The sequence below is a fragment of the Pseudophryne corroboree genome, chromosome 6 (assembly GCF_028390025.1).
Source record: "Pseudophryne corroboree isolate aPseCor3 chromosome 6, aPseCor3.hap2, whole genome shotgun sequence".
Taxonomy (NCBI): domain Eukaryota; kingdom Metazoa; phylum Chordata; class Amphibia; order Anura; family Myobatrachidae; genus Pseudophryne; species Pseudophryne corroboree.
The window spans coordinates 435,754,186-435,771,880 of NC_086449.1; the positions used below are offsets into that span (position 1 = coordinate 435,754,186).

Genomic DNA, 17,695 nt, shown 5'->3' on the forward strand with positions numbered 1-17,695 from the left:
TGGCGAAAAGAAGTGGGGTGCCCCTGATTGTTTGTTGATACACTTAGGGGGCAATGATTTAGGTACTTGTAAGGGTATAGAGTTAATTAACAACATAAAGAAAGATTTTCAAATAATTGCTGAATATTGGCCGGCGGTTAAGGTGGTATGGTCAGAAGTGGTACCGCGTAGATTTTGGAGGGGCACCCAAGGGGGAGTGGCGTTGGATAAAGTAAGAAGGAAGCTCAATGCCGCAACCTCCAGATTTGTTATTAGTTTAAAAGGGAAAGTGGTTAAACATCCTGAATTACGCTACGAGAAGGTAGAATTGTATAGATTAGATGGAGTGCATTTATCCGAAGAGGGTTTGGAGTTGTTTGTCACAGCATTGTTGAAAGGTTTAAGCGAATTGTGAAGGGAGGTTTGTTTGGTGGCGGTTTCGAAGTCTGGAGTCTTCGAATGTGGCGGAAAGCAGTGCTATTCGGCGGCTCAATTTTAGCGCAGCAGAGCTTGGCTAGCATTTCCCCTTTGAGAAAGGCGAGTCGGTCACTACCTCAGGGGAGGACCAGGTCACCATCTTAAGGAGGGACCAGCACTGTGCTAATTAAGGGGAGATGGTTCTACCCAGGACGGACTGCGCAAGGGGCGGAAACTCCGCCCCATTTATTTAAAGATTATAAAGTTTTAAGCCATGGCCGAGTTGCCACTGCTTTTTTCGCCACCGGTGATTAACAATTCTAATTCCAATTTAATAAATTTGGCTGTGACCTCCAATTTTTCCAATCTATACAGTTGTACGTGTCATTATTTCTAGGTTATTGGTTCTAGTTTGCATAATAATAAAACATATGGGTGACTTAAAAAGAACGAGAGACTGTATAGGATAGAGTGAATATAAGCACCCTGTTTGTTATGTAGCTAAGCTAGTTAGAGCTGGTTTTTGTGTTGATAATTTTTAATAGGTGCTGATGTATGTCAATTAAACATTGTCCAATAGGGAGTAGTTAAGTAGGCGGGTTCCCTGGCTGTTTGTGTAGATAAGCTGGTTAGATCTGGTTTGGTGTTGATATTTTATAATAGGTTATTAATAGATGTCAATCAAGCATTATCCAATGGGGAGTAGTCAGGTAGGCGGGGTAGATTAGTTTATATAAGTGCTGGCAGAGGATTCATATTCCTCTTGCCATTTTGTGATCCCACCCACCCACCCAGCAATTAAAATTCGTGAATTGTGTTTTTCTGTCAATGTAATTTGAAAGTTTTTTATCGTTGGAATAATAAGCTATAATTATTCCAGCAAGTGAGAGGCGCAGCGGGCGGAAAGCAGTGCTATTCGGCGGCTCAATTTTAGCGCAGCAGAGCTTGGCTAGCATTTCCCCTTTGAGAAAGGCGAGTCGGTCACTACCTCAGGGGAGGACCAGGTCACCATCTTAAGGAGGGACCAGCACTGTGCTAATTAAGGGGAGATGGTTCTACCCAGGACGGACTGCGCAAGGGGCGGAAACTCCGCCCCATTTATTTAAAGATTATAAAGTTTTAAGCCATGGCCGAGTTGCCACTGCTTTTTTCGCCACCGGTGATTAACAATTCTAATTCCAATTTAATAAATTTGGCTGTGACCTCCAATTTTTCCAATCTATACAGTTGTACGTGTCATTATTTCTAGGTTATTGGTTCTAGTTTGCATAATAATAAAACATATGGGTGACTTACTGAGATTGAACTACCTAGTGTCAGTTTAAATCACTAATGTTTAAATCATTGTCTGACCAATTATACAGCATTACAAACCAGATGTAGAGTGAACATACTTGCCTACTTTTATTTTCTCCCCTGTGGTATCGTGCCCAGAGAGGAGATGCCGCTGATCTCTAATGGGGTGTGTTTGGGCACTTTAGTCATTAGAGCCTTCCACCTCACAGCATTATGCTGTGAATCACAGATCGTTGAAGAGGCATTATATTGACTTTGCCCTTCAAATGGAAATGTGATTCACAGCATTATCTGTGTCCCGCAGTGCACAGGGTAGGGAGTATCCTCTGTGAAGTTTGAAGTCCAAAGGAGACTGTTTCCACAAAGTCAATGAAAGTCCATAAAGTCTAAATTACTGAAACAGGAGGTAATATGAGGTACTGTAGGTTGACTCTAGAGATGAGCGGGTTCGGTTCCTCGGAATCCGAACCCGCCCGAACTTCATGTTTTTTTTCACGGGTCCGAGCGACTCGGATCTTCCCGCCTTGCTCGGTTAACCCGAGCGCGCCCGAACGTCATCATGACGCTGTCGGATTCTCGCGAGGCTCGGATTCTATCGCGAGACTCGGATTCTATATAAGGAGCCGCGCGTCGCCGCCATTTTCACTCGTGCATTGAGATTGATAGGGAGAGGACGTGTCTGGCGTCCTCTCCATTAGAATAGAGATAGATTAGATAGAGAGAGAGAGATTGTGCAGAGTCGCAGACAGAGTTAGTTTACCACAGTCAGTGACCAGTGCAGTTGCTAGTTAACTTTTATTTAATATAATATATCCGTTCACTTCTCTCTGCTATATCCGTTCTCTGCCTGAAAAAAAAAACGATACACAGCACAGTCAGTCACACAGTGTGACTCAGTCTGTGTGCACTCAGCTCAGCCCAGTGTGCTGCACAGTCATCAATGTATAAATTAAAAGCTTATAATTAATTGTGGGGGAGACTGGGGAGCACTGCAGGTTGTTAGCAGGAGCCAGGAGTACAATTATATTAATTAACAGTGCACACTTTTGCTGCAGGAGTGGTGACCAGTGCCTGACCACCAGTATAGTATTGTTGTATACTACTAATATCTCTTTAAATATCAACCAGTCTATATTAGCAGCAGACACAGTACAGTGCGGTAGTTCACGGCTGTGGCTACCTCTGTGTCGGCACACGGCAGGCAGTCCGTCCGACCAGAATTGTATTATTTATTATTATATACCTACCACCTAACCGTGGTTTTTTTTTCATTCTTTATACCGTCATAGTGTCATCCTAATTGTTACGAGTATACTACTATCTCTTTATCAACCAGTGTACAGTGCGGTAGTTCACGGCTGTGGCTACCTCTGTGTCGGCACACGGCAGGCAGTCCGTCCGACCAGAATTGTATTATTTATTATTATATACCTACCACCTAACCGTGGTTTTTTTTTCATTCTTTATACCGTCATAGTGTCATCCTAATTGTTACGAGTATACTACTATCTCTTTATCAACCAGTGTACAGTGCGGTAGTTCACGGCTGTGGCTACCTCTGTGTCGGCACACGGCAGGCAGTCCGTCCGACCAGAATTGTATTATTTATTATTATATACCTACCACCTAACCGTGGTTTTTTTTTTCATTCTTTATACCGTCATAGTGTCATCCTAATTGTTACGAGTATACTACTATCTCTTTATCAACCAGTGTACAGTGCGGTAGTTCACGGCTGTGGCTACCTCTGTGTCGGCACATGGCAGGCAGTCCGTCCGACCAGAATTGTATTATTTATTATTATATACCTACCACCTAACCGTGGTTTTTTTTTTCATTCTTTATACCGTCATAGTGTCATCCTAATTGTTACGAGTATACTACTATCTCTTTATCAACCAGTGTACAGTGCGGTAGTTCACGGCTGTGGCTACCTCTGTGTCGGCACACGGCAGGCAGTCCGTCCGACCAGAATTGTATTATTTATTATTATATACCTACCACCTAACCGTGGTTTTTTTTTCATTCTTTATACCGTCATAGTGTCATCCTAATTGTTACGAGTATACTACTATCTCTTTATCAACCAGTGTACAGTGCGGTAGTTCACGGCTGTGGCTACCTCTGTGTCGGCACACGGCAGGCAGTCCGTCCGACCAGAATTGTATTATTTATTATTATATACCTACCACCTAACCGTGGTTTTTTTTTCATTCTTTATACCGTCATAGTGTCATCCTAATTGTTACGAGTATACTACTATCTCTTTATCAACCAGTGTACAGTGCGGTAGTTCACGGCTGTGGCTACCTCTGTGTCGGCACACGGCAGGCAGTCCGTCCGACCAGAATTGTATTATTTATTATTATATACCTACCACCTAACCGTGGTTTTTTTTTCATTCTTTATACCGTCATAGTGTCATCCTAATTGTTACGAGTATACTACTATCTCTTTATCAACCAGTGTACAGTGCGGTAGTTCACGGCTGTGGCTACCTCTGTGTCGGCACACGGCAGGCAGTCCGTCCGACCAGAATTGTATTATTTATTATTATATACCTACCACCTAACCGTGGTTTTTTTTTTCATTCTTTATACCGTCATAGTGTCATCCTAATTGTTACGAGTATACTACTATCTCTTTATCAACCAGTGTACAGTGCGGTAGTTCACGGCTGTGGCTACCTCTGTGTCGGCACACGGCAGGCAGTCCGTCCGACCAGAATTGTATTATTTATTATTATATACCTACCACCTAACCGTGGTTTTTTTTTCATTCTTTATACCGTCATAGTGTCATCCTAATTGTTACGAGTATACTACTATCTCTTTATCAACCAGTGTACAGTGCGGTAGTTCACGGCTGTGGCTACCTCTGTGTCGGCAGTCGGCAGGCAGTCCGTCCATCCATAATTGTATTATTATTATAATATATACCACCTAACCGTGGTTTTTTTATACCACCTAACCGTGGCAGTCCGTCCATAATTGTATACTAGTATCCAATCCATCCATCTCCATTGTTTACCTGAGGTGCCTTTTAGTTCTGCCTATAAAATATGGAGAACAAAAAAGTTGAGGTTCCAAAATTAGGGAAAGATCAAGATCCACTTCCACCTCGTGCTGAAGCTGCTGCCACTAGTCATGGCCGAGACGATGAAATGCCAGCAACGTCGTCTGCCAAGGCCGATGCCCAATGTCATAGTACAGAGCATGTCAAATCCAAAACACCAAATATCAGAAAAAAAAGGACTCCAAAACCTAAAATAAAATTGTCGGAGGAGAAGCGTAAACTTGCCAATATGCCATTTACCACACGGAGTGGCAAGGAACGGCTGAGGCCCTGGCCTATGTTCATGGCTAGTGGTTCAGCTTCACATGAGGATGGAAGCACTCAGCCTCTCGCTAGAAAACTGAAAAGACTCAAGCTGGCAAAAGCACCGCAAAGAACTGTGCGTTCTTTGAAATCCCAAATCCACAAGGAGAGTCCAATTGTGTCGTTTGCGATGCCTGACCTTCCCAACACTGGACGTGAAGAGCATGCGCCTTCCACTATTTGCATGCCCCCTGCAAGTGCTGGAAGGAGCACCCGCAGTCCAGTTCCTGATAGTCAGATTGAAGATGTCAGTGTTGAAGTACACCAGGATGAGGAGGATATGGGTGTTGCTGGCGCTGGGGAGGAAATTGACCAGGAGGATTCTGATGGTGAGGTGGTTTGTTTAAGTCAGGCACCCGGGGAGACACCTGTTGTCCGTGGGAGGAATATGGCCGTTGACATGCCAGGTGAAAATACCAAAAAAATCAGCTCTTCGGTGTGGAGGTATTTCACCACAAATGCGGACAACAGGTGTCAAGCCGTGTGTTCCCTTTGTCAAGCTGTAATAAGTAGGGGTAAGGACGTTAACCACCTCGGAACATCCTCCCTTATACGTCACCTGCAGCGCATTCATAATAAGTCAGTGACAAGTTCAAAAACTTTGGGTGACAGCGGAAGCAGTCCACTGACCAGTAAATCCCTTCCTCTTGTAACCAAGCTCACGCAAACCACCCCACCAACTCCCTCAGTGTCAATTTCCTCCTTCCCCAGGAATGCCAATAGTCCTGCAGGCCATGTCACTGGCAAGTCTGACGAGTCCTCTCCTGCCTGTGATTCCTCCGATGCATCCTTGCGTGTAACGCCTACTGCTGCTGGCGCTGCTGTTGTTGCCGCTGGGAGTCGATGGTCATCCCAGAGGGGAAGTCGTAAGCCCACTTGTACTACTTCCAGTAAGCAATTGACTGTTCAACAGTCCTTTGCGAGGAAGATGAAATATCACAGCAGTCATCCTACTGCAAAGCGGATAACTGAGGCCTTGGCATCCTGGGTGGTGAGAAACGTGGTTCCGGTATCCATCATTACTGCAGAGCCAACTAGAGACTTGTTGGAGGTACTGTGTCCCCGGTACCAAATACCATCTAGGTTCCATTTCTCTAGGCAGGCGATACCGAAAATGTACACAGACCTCAGAAAAAGAGTCACCAGTGTCCTAAAAAATGCAGCTGTACCCAATGTCCACTTAACCACGGACATGTGGACAAGTGGAGCAGGGCAGGGTCAGGACTATATGACTGTGACAGCCCACTGGGTAGATGTATGGACTCCCGCCGCAAGAACAGCAGCGGCGGCACCAGTAGCAGCATCTCGCAAACGCCAACTCTTTCCTAGGCAGGCTACGCTTTGTATCACCGCTTTCCAGAATACGCACACAGCTGAAAACCTCTTACGGCAACTGAGGAAGATCATCGCGGAATGGCTTACCCCAATTGGACTCTCCTGTGGATTTGTGGCATCGGACAACGCCAGCAATATTGTGTGTGCATTAAATCTGGGCCAATTCCAGCACGTCCCATGTTTTGCACATACCTTGAATTTGGTGGTGCAGAATTTTTTAAAAAACGACAGGGCCGTGCAAGAGATGCTGTCGGTGGCCAGAAGAATTGCGGGACACTTTCGGCGTACAGGCACCACGTACAGAAAACTGGAGCACCACCAAAAACTACTGAACCTGCCCTGCCATCATCTGAAGCAAGAAGTGGTAACGAGGTGGAATTCAACCCTCTATATGCTTCAGAGGTTGGAGGAGCAGCAAAAGGCCATTCAAGCCTATACAATTGAGCACGATATAGTAGGTGGAATGCACCTGTCTCAAGTGCAGTGGAGAATGATTTCAACGTTGTGCAAGGTTCTGATGCCCTTTGAACTTGCCACACGTGAAGTCAGTTCAGACACTGCCAGCCTGAGTCAGGTCATTCCCCTCATCAGGCTTTTGCAGAAGAAGCTGGAGGCATTGAAGGAGGAGCTAACACGGAGCGATTCCGCTAGGCATGTGGGACTTGTGGATGCAGCCCTTAATTCGCTTAACAAGGATTCACGGGTGGTCAATCTGTTGAAATCAGAGCACTACATTTTGGCCACCGTGCTCGATCCTAGATTTAAAGCCTACCTTGGATCTCTCTTTCCGGCAGACACAGGTCTGCTGGGGTTGAAAGACCTGCTGGTGACAAAATTGTCAAGTCAAGCGGAACGCGACCTGTCAACATCTCCTCCTTCACATTCTCCCGCAACTGGGGGTGCGAGGAAAAGGCTCAGAATTCCGAGCCCACCCGCTGGCGGTGATGCAGGGCAGTCTGGAGCGACTGCTGATGCTGACATCTGGTCCGGACTGAAGGACCTGACAACGATTACGGACATGTCGTCTACTGTCACTGCATATGATTCTCTCAACATTGATAGAATGGTGGAGGATTATATGAGTGACCGCATCCAAGTAGGCACGTCACACAGTCCGTACTTATACTGGCAGGAAAAAGAGGCAATTTGGAGGCCCTTGCACAAACTGGCTTTATTCTACCTAAGTTGCCCTCCCACAAGTGTGTACTCCGAAAGAGTGTTTAGTGCCGCCGCTCACCTTGTCAGCAATCGGCGTACGAGGTTACATCCAGAAAATGTGGAGAAGATGATGTTCATTAAAATGAATTATAATCAATTCCTCCGCGGAGACATTGACCAGCAGCAATTGCCTCCACAAAGTACACAGGGAGCTGAGATGGTGGATTCCAGTGGGGACGAATTGATAATCTGTGAGGAGGGGGATGTACACGGTGATATATCGGAGGGTGAAGATGAGGTGGACATCTTGCCTCTGTAGAGCCAGTTTGTGCAAGGAGAGATTAATTGCTTCTTTTTTGGGGGGGGTCCAAACCAACCCGTCATATCAGTCACAGTCGTGTGGCAGACCCTGTCACTGAAATGATGGGTTGGTTAAAGTGTGCATGTCCTGTTTTGTTTATACAACATAAGGGTGGGTGGGAGGGCCCAAGGATAATTCCATCTTGCACCTCTTTTTTCTTTTCTTTTTCTTTGCATCATGTGCTGATTGGGGTGGGTTTTTTGGAAGGGACACCCTGCGTGACACTGCAGTGCCACTCCTAGATGGGCCCGGTGTTTGTGTCGGCCACTAGGGTCGCTAATCTTACTCACACAGCTACCTCATTGCGCCTCTTTTTTTCTTTGCGTCATGTGCTGTTTGGGGAGGGTTTTTTGGAAGGGACATCCTGCGTGACACTGCAGTGCCACTCCTAGATGTGCCCGGTGTTTGTGTCGGCCACTAGGGTCGCTAATCTTACTCACACAGTCAGCTACCTCATTGCGCCTCTTTTTTTCTTTGCGTCATGTGCTGTTTGGGGAGGGTTTTTTGGAAGGGCCATCCTGCGTGACACTGCAGTGCCACTCCTAGATGGGCCCGGTGTTTGTGTCGGCCACTAGGGTCGCTAATCTTACTCACACAGCTACCTCATTGCGCCTCTTTTTTTCTTTGCGTCATGTGCTGTTTGGGGAGGGTTTTTTGGAAGGGACATCCTGCGTGACACTGCAGTGCCACTTATAGATGGGCCCGGTGTTTGTGTCGGCCACTAGGGTCGCTTATCTTACTCACACAGCGACCTCGGTGCAAATTTTAGGACTAAAAATAATATTGTGAGGTGTGAGGTATTCAGAATAGACTGAAAATGAGTGTAAATTATGGTTTTTGAGGTTAATAATACTTTGGGATCAAAATGACCCCCAAATTCTATGATTTAAGCTGTTTTTTAGTGTTTTTTGAAAAAAACACCCGAATCCAAAACACACCCGAATCCGACAAAAAAAATTCGGTGAGGTTTTGCCAAAACGCGTTCGAACCCAAAACACGGCCGCGGAACCGAACCCAAAACCAAAACACAAAACCCGAAAAATTTCAGGCGCTCATCTCTAGTTGACTCAATGGGGGAGATTCAAATGTTTGAAAAGTCGGTTGGGTGTCGGTTTTTTCCTGTCTATTAGATAGGAAAAAACAGACTCCCAACTGACTTTACAAACATTTGACTCTCCCCCAATGTGTTTTGATCTACAACACCAGTGTGCAGTATGACTTTCTCCGGGGTAATGCATTACCTCCGTGTCCAGCAAGATTGAATTTTTTAATTCTCATTGTGTTCTTTGTGGAAAACAGTTTCCTTTGGACTTCAAACTTTATAGAGAACAGTCCCCACCCTGTGCACTGGAGGACACAGATAAGCCCATCAAATGATGGAACAAAATAACAGTAATGTCAGTACCGCTGGCTGTGTATGCCTGAATGGAGCAAGATTTCAATTGCTCCACTGGATGCAATTTAGTGAGAGAGAGAGAGAGAGAGAGAGCGAGAGAGAGCTTTTATTCATCATGGTCTTATCTAATGTACTACACTATTGGGTGCCTATTTTATTTTCACCCATTTCTAGATCTCTTCACTGACCTACCTGTTGGTAACCTAATGACCAAGCTGCTACCCATTAATAAGCAATTGGGGAAGTGTGTTTTTTACCTCATCAGGGGATTGCTGGTTTTTTTTGTTTTTTAACCACATTTCACTTTTTTGCACATTGTATTGCTGTCTGCCAATAATTATTCAAGAGTACAGTTGGAAGTGCCATAACCCTTCTATTTCTGTATATATTTCATTCTGGTCTGTTTAGCGCTTATAGGGTTCATTGTTTCTGTACTATATTATGTTATGTATCTGTTAAGCACCTTGAGTCCTAGTGGAGAAAGAGCACTATATAAATTAAATTATTATTATTATTATTATTATTATTATTATTATTATTCAATTACATGCGATACCCGTGATGTGCCATTCCAGAAAAGCACATTGCATCCAGCAACAATGCATGTTTTTCCTTGCATTCCATAGAGGTGTACAGGAAATCTTGTGATGCCTCTCACAATAGGCATATATGTGCACAGACAAACATTGTGTGATGTTCAGTGACATGTCAATGGTAAATGAGCAGCCCCTATAAAATCTTCAAAATTACAACAGATGAAATTAGTCAAAATAGCTTACCTTATATTCCGTTCCATTATGTCTGCATGTCAGTGGCTCTGTTTGTTAAAAAAAAAAAAAAAGCCCATTAGAGAGCTGTCATGATTAATTCTAGACTGCTATTTAACTAAATATTTATGTGATGAATTGCTTTTAAGTATTAACCTGTGTAACATAGTAGTAGGATAGCTTAGGTGACTCGGGGAACTGCAGCCATGTATGATTCACTATACAGTAGAACAGTATTTTCTTTACAACCATGATTCATTTAAGGTTAAAAAATTACTTTAATTGTCAAATAAAATTACTACTGTATGAAAAGTATGTGAATCACAGGCGTATTTATAATGGGTGCACCCATTTTTGAAATACTCACCCTCCGGAGTCCCGCGCCGAAGTCAGCAGCACTATTAAAACGCTGTGAAAATGGTGCAGCGACCATTTTCACGGAGTTCTGCACATGCGCAGTAGAGAAATCACTGGGAAAATGGCTGCTGTACCATTCTCCCTCTAGTGCTCAGACCCTCAGCGATGCCGGCAGATAGGAGGGGGGCCGAATGCAGGTTGCACACGGGCCTCCTCCTCTCTTAAAGTGCCACTGATGTGAATATCTGAGTAAAGACATTTATTTAACCTATATAGCTAGATGGACATTTTTATGTTTACAGCTCACTGAACTTTAGTGACATTTAGAAGGATTATTCAATGTAAAGAGTTAGAGTTTTTTAAAGACAATTAAGCTATATAGTGAACAATACTGTGCCAGAGTTATTTCAGTATATGTTTAGTAAGAACCCTTCACTTGTTCATGGAAAATGTTGTAAAATGATTATATATATATATATATATATATATATTGTAAGTAAATCTATATAACAATGACATATACTCAGTGATGCTTAGAGGGAGGGTTCTCTTTACCCGAGCCTTAGCCTGTAGGAGGGGTCCGCATGGGGGGACATGGGTACTGCTGTCCCTCCAGGGGTTAAAGTGGGGGGAAAGAGGTGGAACTAAGTTCCACCACTTGTAATGGTAGGGGTAACTAGCTCCGCCTCCTCCATTGCCCTGCACAGTAATTCTAACAGAAAACAAGGAAGATCGAGGACTGCGTTTCTTGCCTCACTTGATAGGTTAAAGTTGCTAAGGAGAGATGAAAGGATTCCACAATCCTCTCAGTTTAAAACAGAAACATATAACACAGATGTCACCCAGCGCTAATTTCTTCAAGTGAACTATAAGATTTCCCACTATAACGCCTGAGTGTCTAAAAAATGAATCTAATACATTTAAATATTAAAATAAATATATTTCTTTTATTGGAATACAATAGTAAAATTTATTGCAGAAATGGGTTTCTTTCCCCTCTCCTACTCAATTAAACATATAAAATTAACAGCTAGAATTTCAATTGATCCTGATTACGGATTATAATAGTGACACCATAGTGAGTAATTCGCCAAATGGGCGTATCACGGGTCGTTATATGTTTTATGTGTGTTTGCTATATATTTGTCAAAGTATACCAGTATTAGGATTCACAAGTAGCTGTTAATTGAGTAGGAGAGGGAAAGAAACCCATTTCTGCAATTCATTTTACTATTGTATTCCAATAAAAGAAAAATATTTATTTTAATATTTAAATGTATTAGATTCATTATTTAGGTGTTATAGTGGGAAATCTTATAGTTCACTTGAAGAAATTAGCGCTGGGAGACATCTGTGTTATATGTATCTATTCTAACACAAAAGCCCGCCCCATCATCTATGTCAATAGATTATTCAGGTGGCGCTAGTGTCACTGATGATCTGCAGCCACCTCCCCCTTCCACAGGTCCTCGTGGCTCCATGGTCCTCCTCCATCTACAGCCCACCCCTCCTGGTACTCACACATGCTGCATCTGTTGGACAGCATACCCTCCTGAGGTCCCAGTGGCTTCCTTTTCTGGCACGGTGTATGTGATGTAATACTGTCATCGCTGCGGAAGTGAAGAAGAGCCATAAAGAGGATCAGGCTCTGTGCATCTTGAAGACAAGATGAGAGGGGACTGAAGGGACAAGATAGGTGGGGAAGCTGCTGGAGGGAGGCAGGGCATGGAGCTGCTGGAGGGACACAGGCAGTGAGCTGCTGAAGTCATAGAGGCAGAGATGTATATAAGGGGCACTGCTGTGGTCATTATGTGTAAGGGGCACTACCATTGTGGGCATTATGTGTGAGGGGCACTAATACTGTGGACATTCTGTATATAATATTGCCCTACTACTGTGGGCATTTTGTGTATAAGTGGCACTTCTGTGGGCATGTGTATAAGCGGCACTACTGTAGTCAATATGTGTAAAGCGTACTACAGCTGTGGGCATCATGTGTAAGGGGCACTACAACTGTGGAAATTGTGTATAAAGGGTAACATTGTGTAGCACAGTGTGAATAAAGGGCACTACTGAGTGATGTAACCTGAATAAGGGGCATTACTATGTGGTGTAATATGAGTCAGGGGCACTACATGCATTGTAATGTGAATAATATTGTGGTACTGTGTGGTGTCATTTGAATTGGGGGTGACCATGCTGCTTCTTTGTAAGATCAATGTCCCTTTATAAAGTATGGGAAGTAGGACACTAATTTATAGTTTGTAGGTGGTGCCGAAAACCCTAGCACTGGCCCTGGCTCTGCTTAATGTGAGGGGACAGGGGGTAGGTGGCGGGGTAAATGAGTTCCACCATCTCTCCAGGACCACTTTAATTCCTGGCCTTCCCCATTGTAGGGTGGCACTAGGAGCTGGGAGAGAGAGAGGAGTGACCGCTGCAGCCTCTCTACCCAGCCCAGCCCAGCACACACGCTGCTGTGTTCTGCACTGGGGAGAGAGGTAGCTGCAGTAGCAGTAACTCCTCTCTCACCCCCTGCAAGCTGCATGATGTGTTGGTGCCATCGCACCTGCCCCCTTCTACCCCCAAACCTGCACCCCCCTGTCTAGTGCATGCGGTCCACACACAATTGCTAATCTTTTTAACATTTTAGAAGGAGGGAGGTTGGCCACACCTACCTACATTGACCACACACCCTTCCATTACCTGGGCCTTGCACAGCTGGCACTGTTTCTGCATATAATAGCAAACTCTTCGTGAGATTATTTGACAATTTTTTCCAGTGGGAGTCTCTAATATAGAATTATTATTTTGGCGGGTCACACATGCACTCTACCCATGATTTTGGGCTTCCAGGTGCAGATTAATCTAAACTAAAATTAAAAAAAGTACATTTATTTTTAACGTATTATCTGAATATAAGTTTTAAAAGAAACAATGCTTTACTTATATAAGCATTTTTTTCTTTGCACTGAATCTGCTTTGCCATGGTTGCATAGTGAAAGTATCGCTTCAGAACCCTGCGATGTCCCCCACCAGTGATACCAGGCAATGGCCATTGTATTCTCTGGGCTTTGAGAATTAGAAGGAATTCCTAAAAAGGTAAAAAAAGAAATACCCATTGTCACTGGATTAAGGGATCTTCTGCCTTTGATAAAAGGCCCATAAATGTATGTAGATAACTGGAACAAAATTAGGAACTGCCTTTTAAAAACCTTAGGAAATTAAATAGAGCAGGGGTAGTATTTAGAGCTGGTGCTTTAGAGCTTCCAACAGTTCATGTTTTCCAGGCCACCTGTAGATCCATAGAATGTGACAGTTAGTAATGACTACACCTGTGCTAGGTGGTCTGGAAAACGTGAACTGTTTTGTTTTGCATAAATTAGGTGTAGACTTTTTTATTTTAAATTAAACTGACATTATAAAACCCAAAAGGGTCTATCTTACTAAGGTGCATATATCTTACCATTGGTTAGATACTCACTCTGGGGCAGATGTATCAAGCATTGGATAGAGATAAAGGGGAGAAGCTGCCCAAAGCAACAGATCAGTTTCTAGCTATCCTTTCATAGGCTGTGCTACATAAAATGAGATTTATGGTAAGACTTACCATTGTTAAATCTCTTTCTGCAAGGTACACTGGATTCCACAGGAAATAACATTGGGGTGTTGAGTTGGATCTTGATCCAAGGCACCAAAAGGCTAAAGATTTGACTGTTCCCAGGATGCACTGCATCGCCTCATCTATAGCTCCGCCTCCAGGCACTGGAGCTCAATTTCGTTAACCAGTCCAATGCAGTAGCAGGTAAGAGAGATGGTAGATGTTAGCGGCTAATGCCATACAAACCCAAAGAAGCTAAGTGTGTCAGGGTGGGCGCCCTGTGGAATCCAGTGTACCTTGCAGAAAGCGATTTAACAATGGTAAGTCTTACCATAAATCTCCTTTTCTGCAGCGGAGTACATTGGTATTCCTCAAGGAATAACATTGGGGATGTCCTAAAGCAGTTCCTCATGGGAGGGGATGCACTGTAGCGGGCACAAGAACCCAGCGTCCAAAGGAAGCATCCTGGGAGATGGAAGTATCAAAAGCATAGAACCTAATGAACGTGTTCACTGAGGACCACGTAGCCGCCTTACACAATTTTTCAGCGGACGCACCACGGCGGGCTGCCCAAGAAGGTCCAACAGACCGAGTAGAATGGGCCTTGATAGCAGCAGGAGCTGGGAGTCCAGCCTGCGCATAAGCTTGTGCAATGGTGGTCATTCCGAGTTGATCGTAGCTGTGCTAAATTTAGCACAGCTGTGATCATGTTCCCAGACATGCGGGGGGACTCCCAGCACAGGGCTAGCCAGCACCACATGTCTGTCCAGCCTTCCCTGCACAAGTACAGAAGCATTGCACAGCGGCTATGCTTTTCTACTTGTTGAGTAACTCCCAGCCAGTGCAGCTCCTGTGGCTGGGCTGACCGGGAGTTGCTCGTCGCTGCCCCTGGTTGTAGCAGCTGCATGTGACGTCACGCAGCCACTGCAGCCCGCCCTCCACACAGTCTGGCTATGCCTGCGTTGGCCGGACCATTCCCCCAAAACGGTGGCCAAATGCCGCCCCTCCCACCCATCGACCGTCTCTGCCTGTCAATCAGCCAGAGGCGATCACTAGGGAATGACGGCCTTCAGCCGTCTGGCAAGCACTGGCACATGCACAGTTCCGACCCGATCGTTGCGTTGTGAACAACTGCAGCGAGCGATCAGGTCGGAATGACCCCCCAATAACCATTCTAATCCATCTGCCCAAGGTTTGCTTATTCGCAGGCCAGCCACGCTTGTGAAAACCAAAAAAGTACAAAAAGGGAATCTGACCTCCTGGTAGAGGCAGTACTTTCCACATAAATACAGAGAGCCCATACCACATCTAAAGATCGCTCTTTGGAGGACAAACCAGTAGAGATAAAGGCCGAAACTACAATCGCTTGGTTAAGGTGTAAGGATGACACCACCTTAGGTAGATAACCAGGGCAAGTTGTAAGAACTGCTGGGTCACGGTGAAAAATCACAAAGGGTGGACGATAGGACAAAGCGCCTAAGTCTGACACCCGAGACTCTTGAAGGGCATTAAGAACAACAGACAGATTCCATGGAGCCACAGGAGAAATACAGGAGAAATATAGGGAGGCTGAATCCGTAGTACTCCCTGAGTGAATATACTGTATAAACATCAGGAATAGATACAATTTTTCGCTGAAACCACTCCGACAAGTCAGAAATGTGAACCTTGAGGGAGGCCAGGCGAAGTCCTAACTCCAAGACTTGTTGCAAAAAAAAAGCCAGAAGTCTGGAAGTACTAAACTTGTATGCATCATAATTATTAGCAGCACACCAGGGGAAGTAAAAATTCCAGACGCTATAATAAATCCGTGCAGAAGCAGGATTGCGGGCCTTCAACATAGTTTGAATAACCGCCTCAGAAAATCCTTTGGCCCTCAGGAGTGAAGCTTCAAGAGCCACGCCATTAAAGCCAGTCTTGCCAGGTCCTGGTAAACACAAGGGCCCTGAACGAGGAGGTCTGGGTGTTGAGGAAGTAGATGAGGATGCTCGATCAAGAGACCCTGCAGATCTGAGAACCAATGCCGTCTGGGCCACGCTGAAGCGACTAGAAGCAGTATTCCTCCTTCTTGCTTGAACTTCCTTAGAACCCTGGGCATGGTGACACTGGAGGGAACACGTATGGCAGCCAAAAGTTCCATGGAATTGCCAGTGCATCCACGAATACTGCTTGAGGATCCCTTGTCCTTGCTCTGAAGACCGGAACCTTGTGATTGTGTCAAGACGCCATCAGGTCTACATCTGGAAGACCCCACTTGTCCACAAGGAGTTGGAAGACCTCCGGATTAAGACTCCACTCCCCAGCGTGTACATCCTGACGACTGAGAAAGTTCGCTTCCCAGTTGAGGATTCCCGGAATGAACACTGCCGATATTGCTGGCAGATGGCGTTCCACCCATAGATTAATTTTTGACACTTCCATCATTGCCAGGTGGCTTCAAGTGCCACCTTGATGATTTATGTATGCCTCCGTGGTGGCATTGTCTGATTGTACTTGAACAGGCCTGTTCTGTATGAAAGGCAGGGCCAGTGTCAACGCATTGAACACTGCCTGCAATTCCAGAATGTTTATCTGAAGGAGAGATTCCTCCCTGGTCCACCGACCCTGGAGAGAGTGTTGCTCCAACACCGCGCCCCAACCCTGCAGACTGGCGTACATCAATAGGAGGACCCAGTTGGAGATCCTGAAGGGACGACCCCTGTTCAATTGTTGGTCCTGTAGCCACCAACTCAGTGACTGACGAACCTCTGGAGTTAAGAAGATCATTTGAGACCTGATCCGGTGAGGCAGGCCATCCCACTTGGAAAGAATTAACCTCTGCAGAGGGCGGGAATGGAATTGAATGTACTCTACCATGTCGAAAGCCAACACCATGAGGCCTAGTACTTGCATCGCCAAGTGTATCAGAGGAAGTATCGGATTCTGTCCTGAAGCTTCAGGACCTTCTCTGGAGACAAGAACATATGTTGGTTGTGTGTGTTCAGTAACGCTCCCAGATGCACCATGCTCTGAGCAGGGACCAGTGATGATTTCTTCTAGTTGATGAGCCACCCGTGGGCTTGCAGGAATTGGACCGTCAGTTCCAGATGACAGATGAGAACCTCTGGGGAGTTCACCAGGACCAACAAGTCATCCAGAAACGGCAGGATCCTGATACCCTGATGGTTGAGAAGGGCTGTCATGACCACCATGACCTTGGTAAAGATCAGAGGAGCCGCGGTCAGTCCAAAAAGCAAGGCTTGGAATTGATAATGAAGGTTACCAATAGCAAACCGAAGATATTGCTGATGCGACATGTGTAGGTAAGCATCCTGTATATCCAGGGATACCGTATAGCCTTGGGTTCCATAGCCAGAACAATAGAGCACAGTTTCCATATACGGAATTTGGACACCCTCACAAATTTATTCAAAGATTTGAGGTTGAGTATAGGTTGGGATTATCCATTCAGCTTCGGAACTAGAAACAGCGTCAAATAGTATTCCCTGCCTCTCTGAGACAGAGGCACCGGCAATATCACTCCTGCATCCAGGAGGGATTGGACAACCAAATGTAGAGTTTGTGCTTTCAATGGATCCGAAGGGATAACCACTGAGCAAAACTTGCAAGGGGAGACATCTCTTGAAAGAGATTGCGTACCCATGAGAGACAAC

General features: G+C 45.0%; 1 protein-coding gene across 1 annotated transcript in view; it reads right to left on the minus strand.

The window, feature by feature from the left end:
* Positions 1-17,695, minus strand: part of LOC134934587 (integumentary mucin B.1-like) — a 60,883-nt gene that overhangs the window by 22,550 nt on the left and 20,638 nt on the right. The window contains exon 3 of the mRNA XM_063929993.1: positions 10,100-10,137. Coding sequence (XP_063786063.1) covers positions 10,100-10,137 — 38 coding nt within the window. The remainder of the gene's footprint in view (positions 1-10,099; positions 10,138-17,695) is intronic.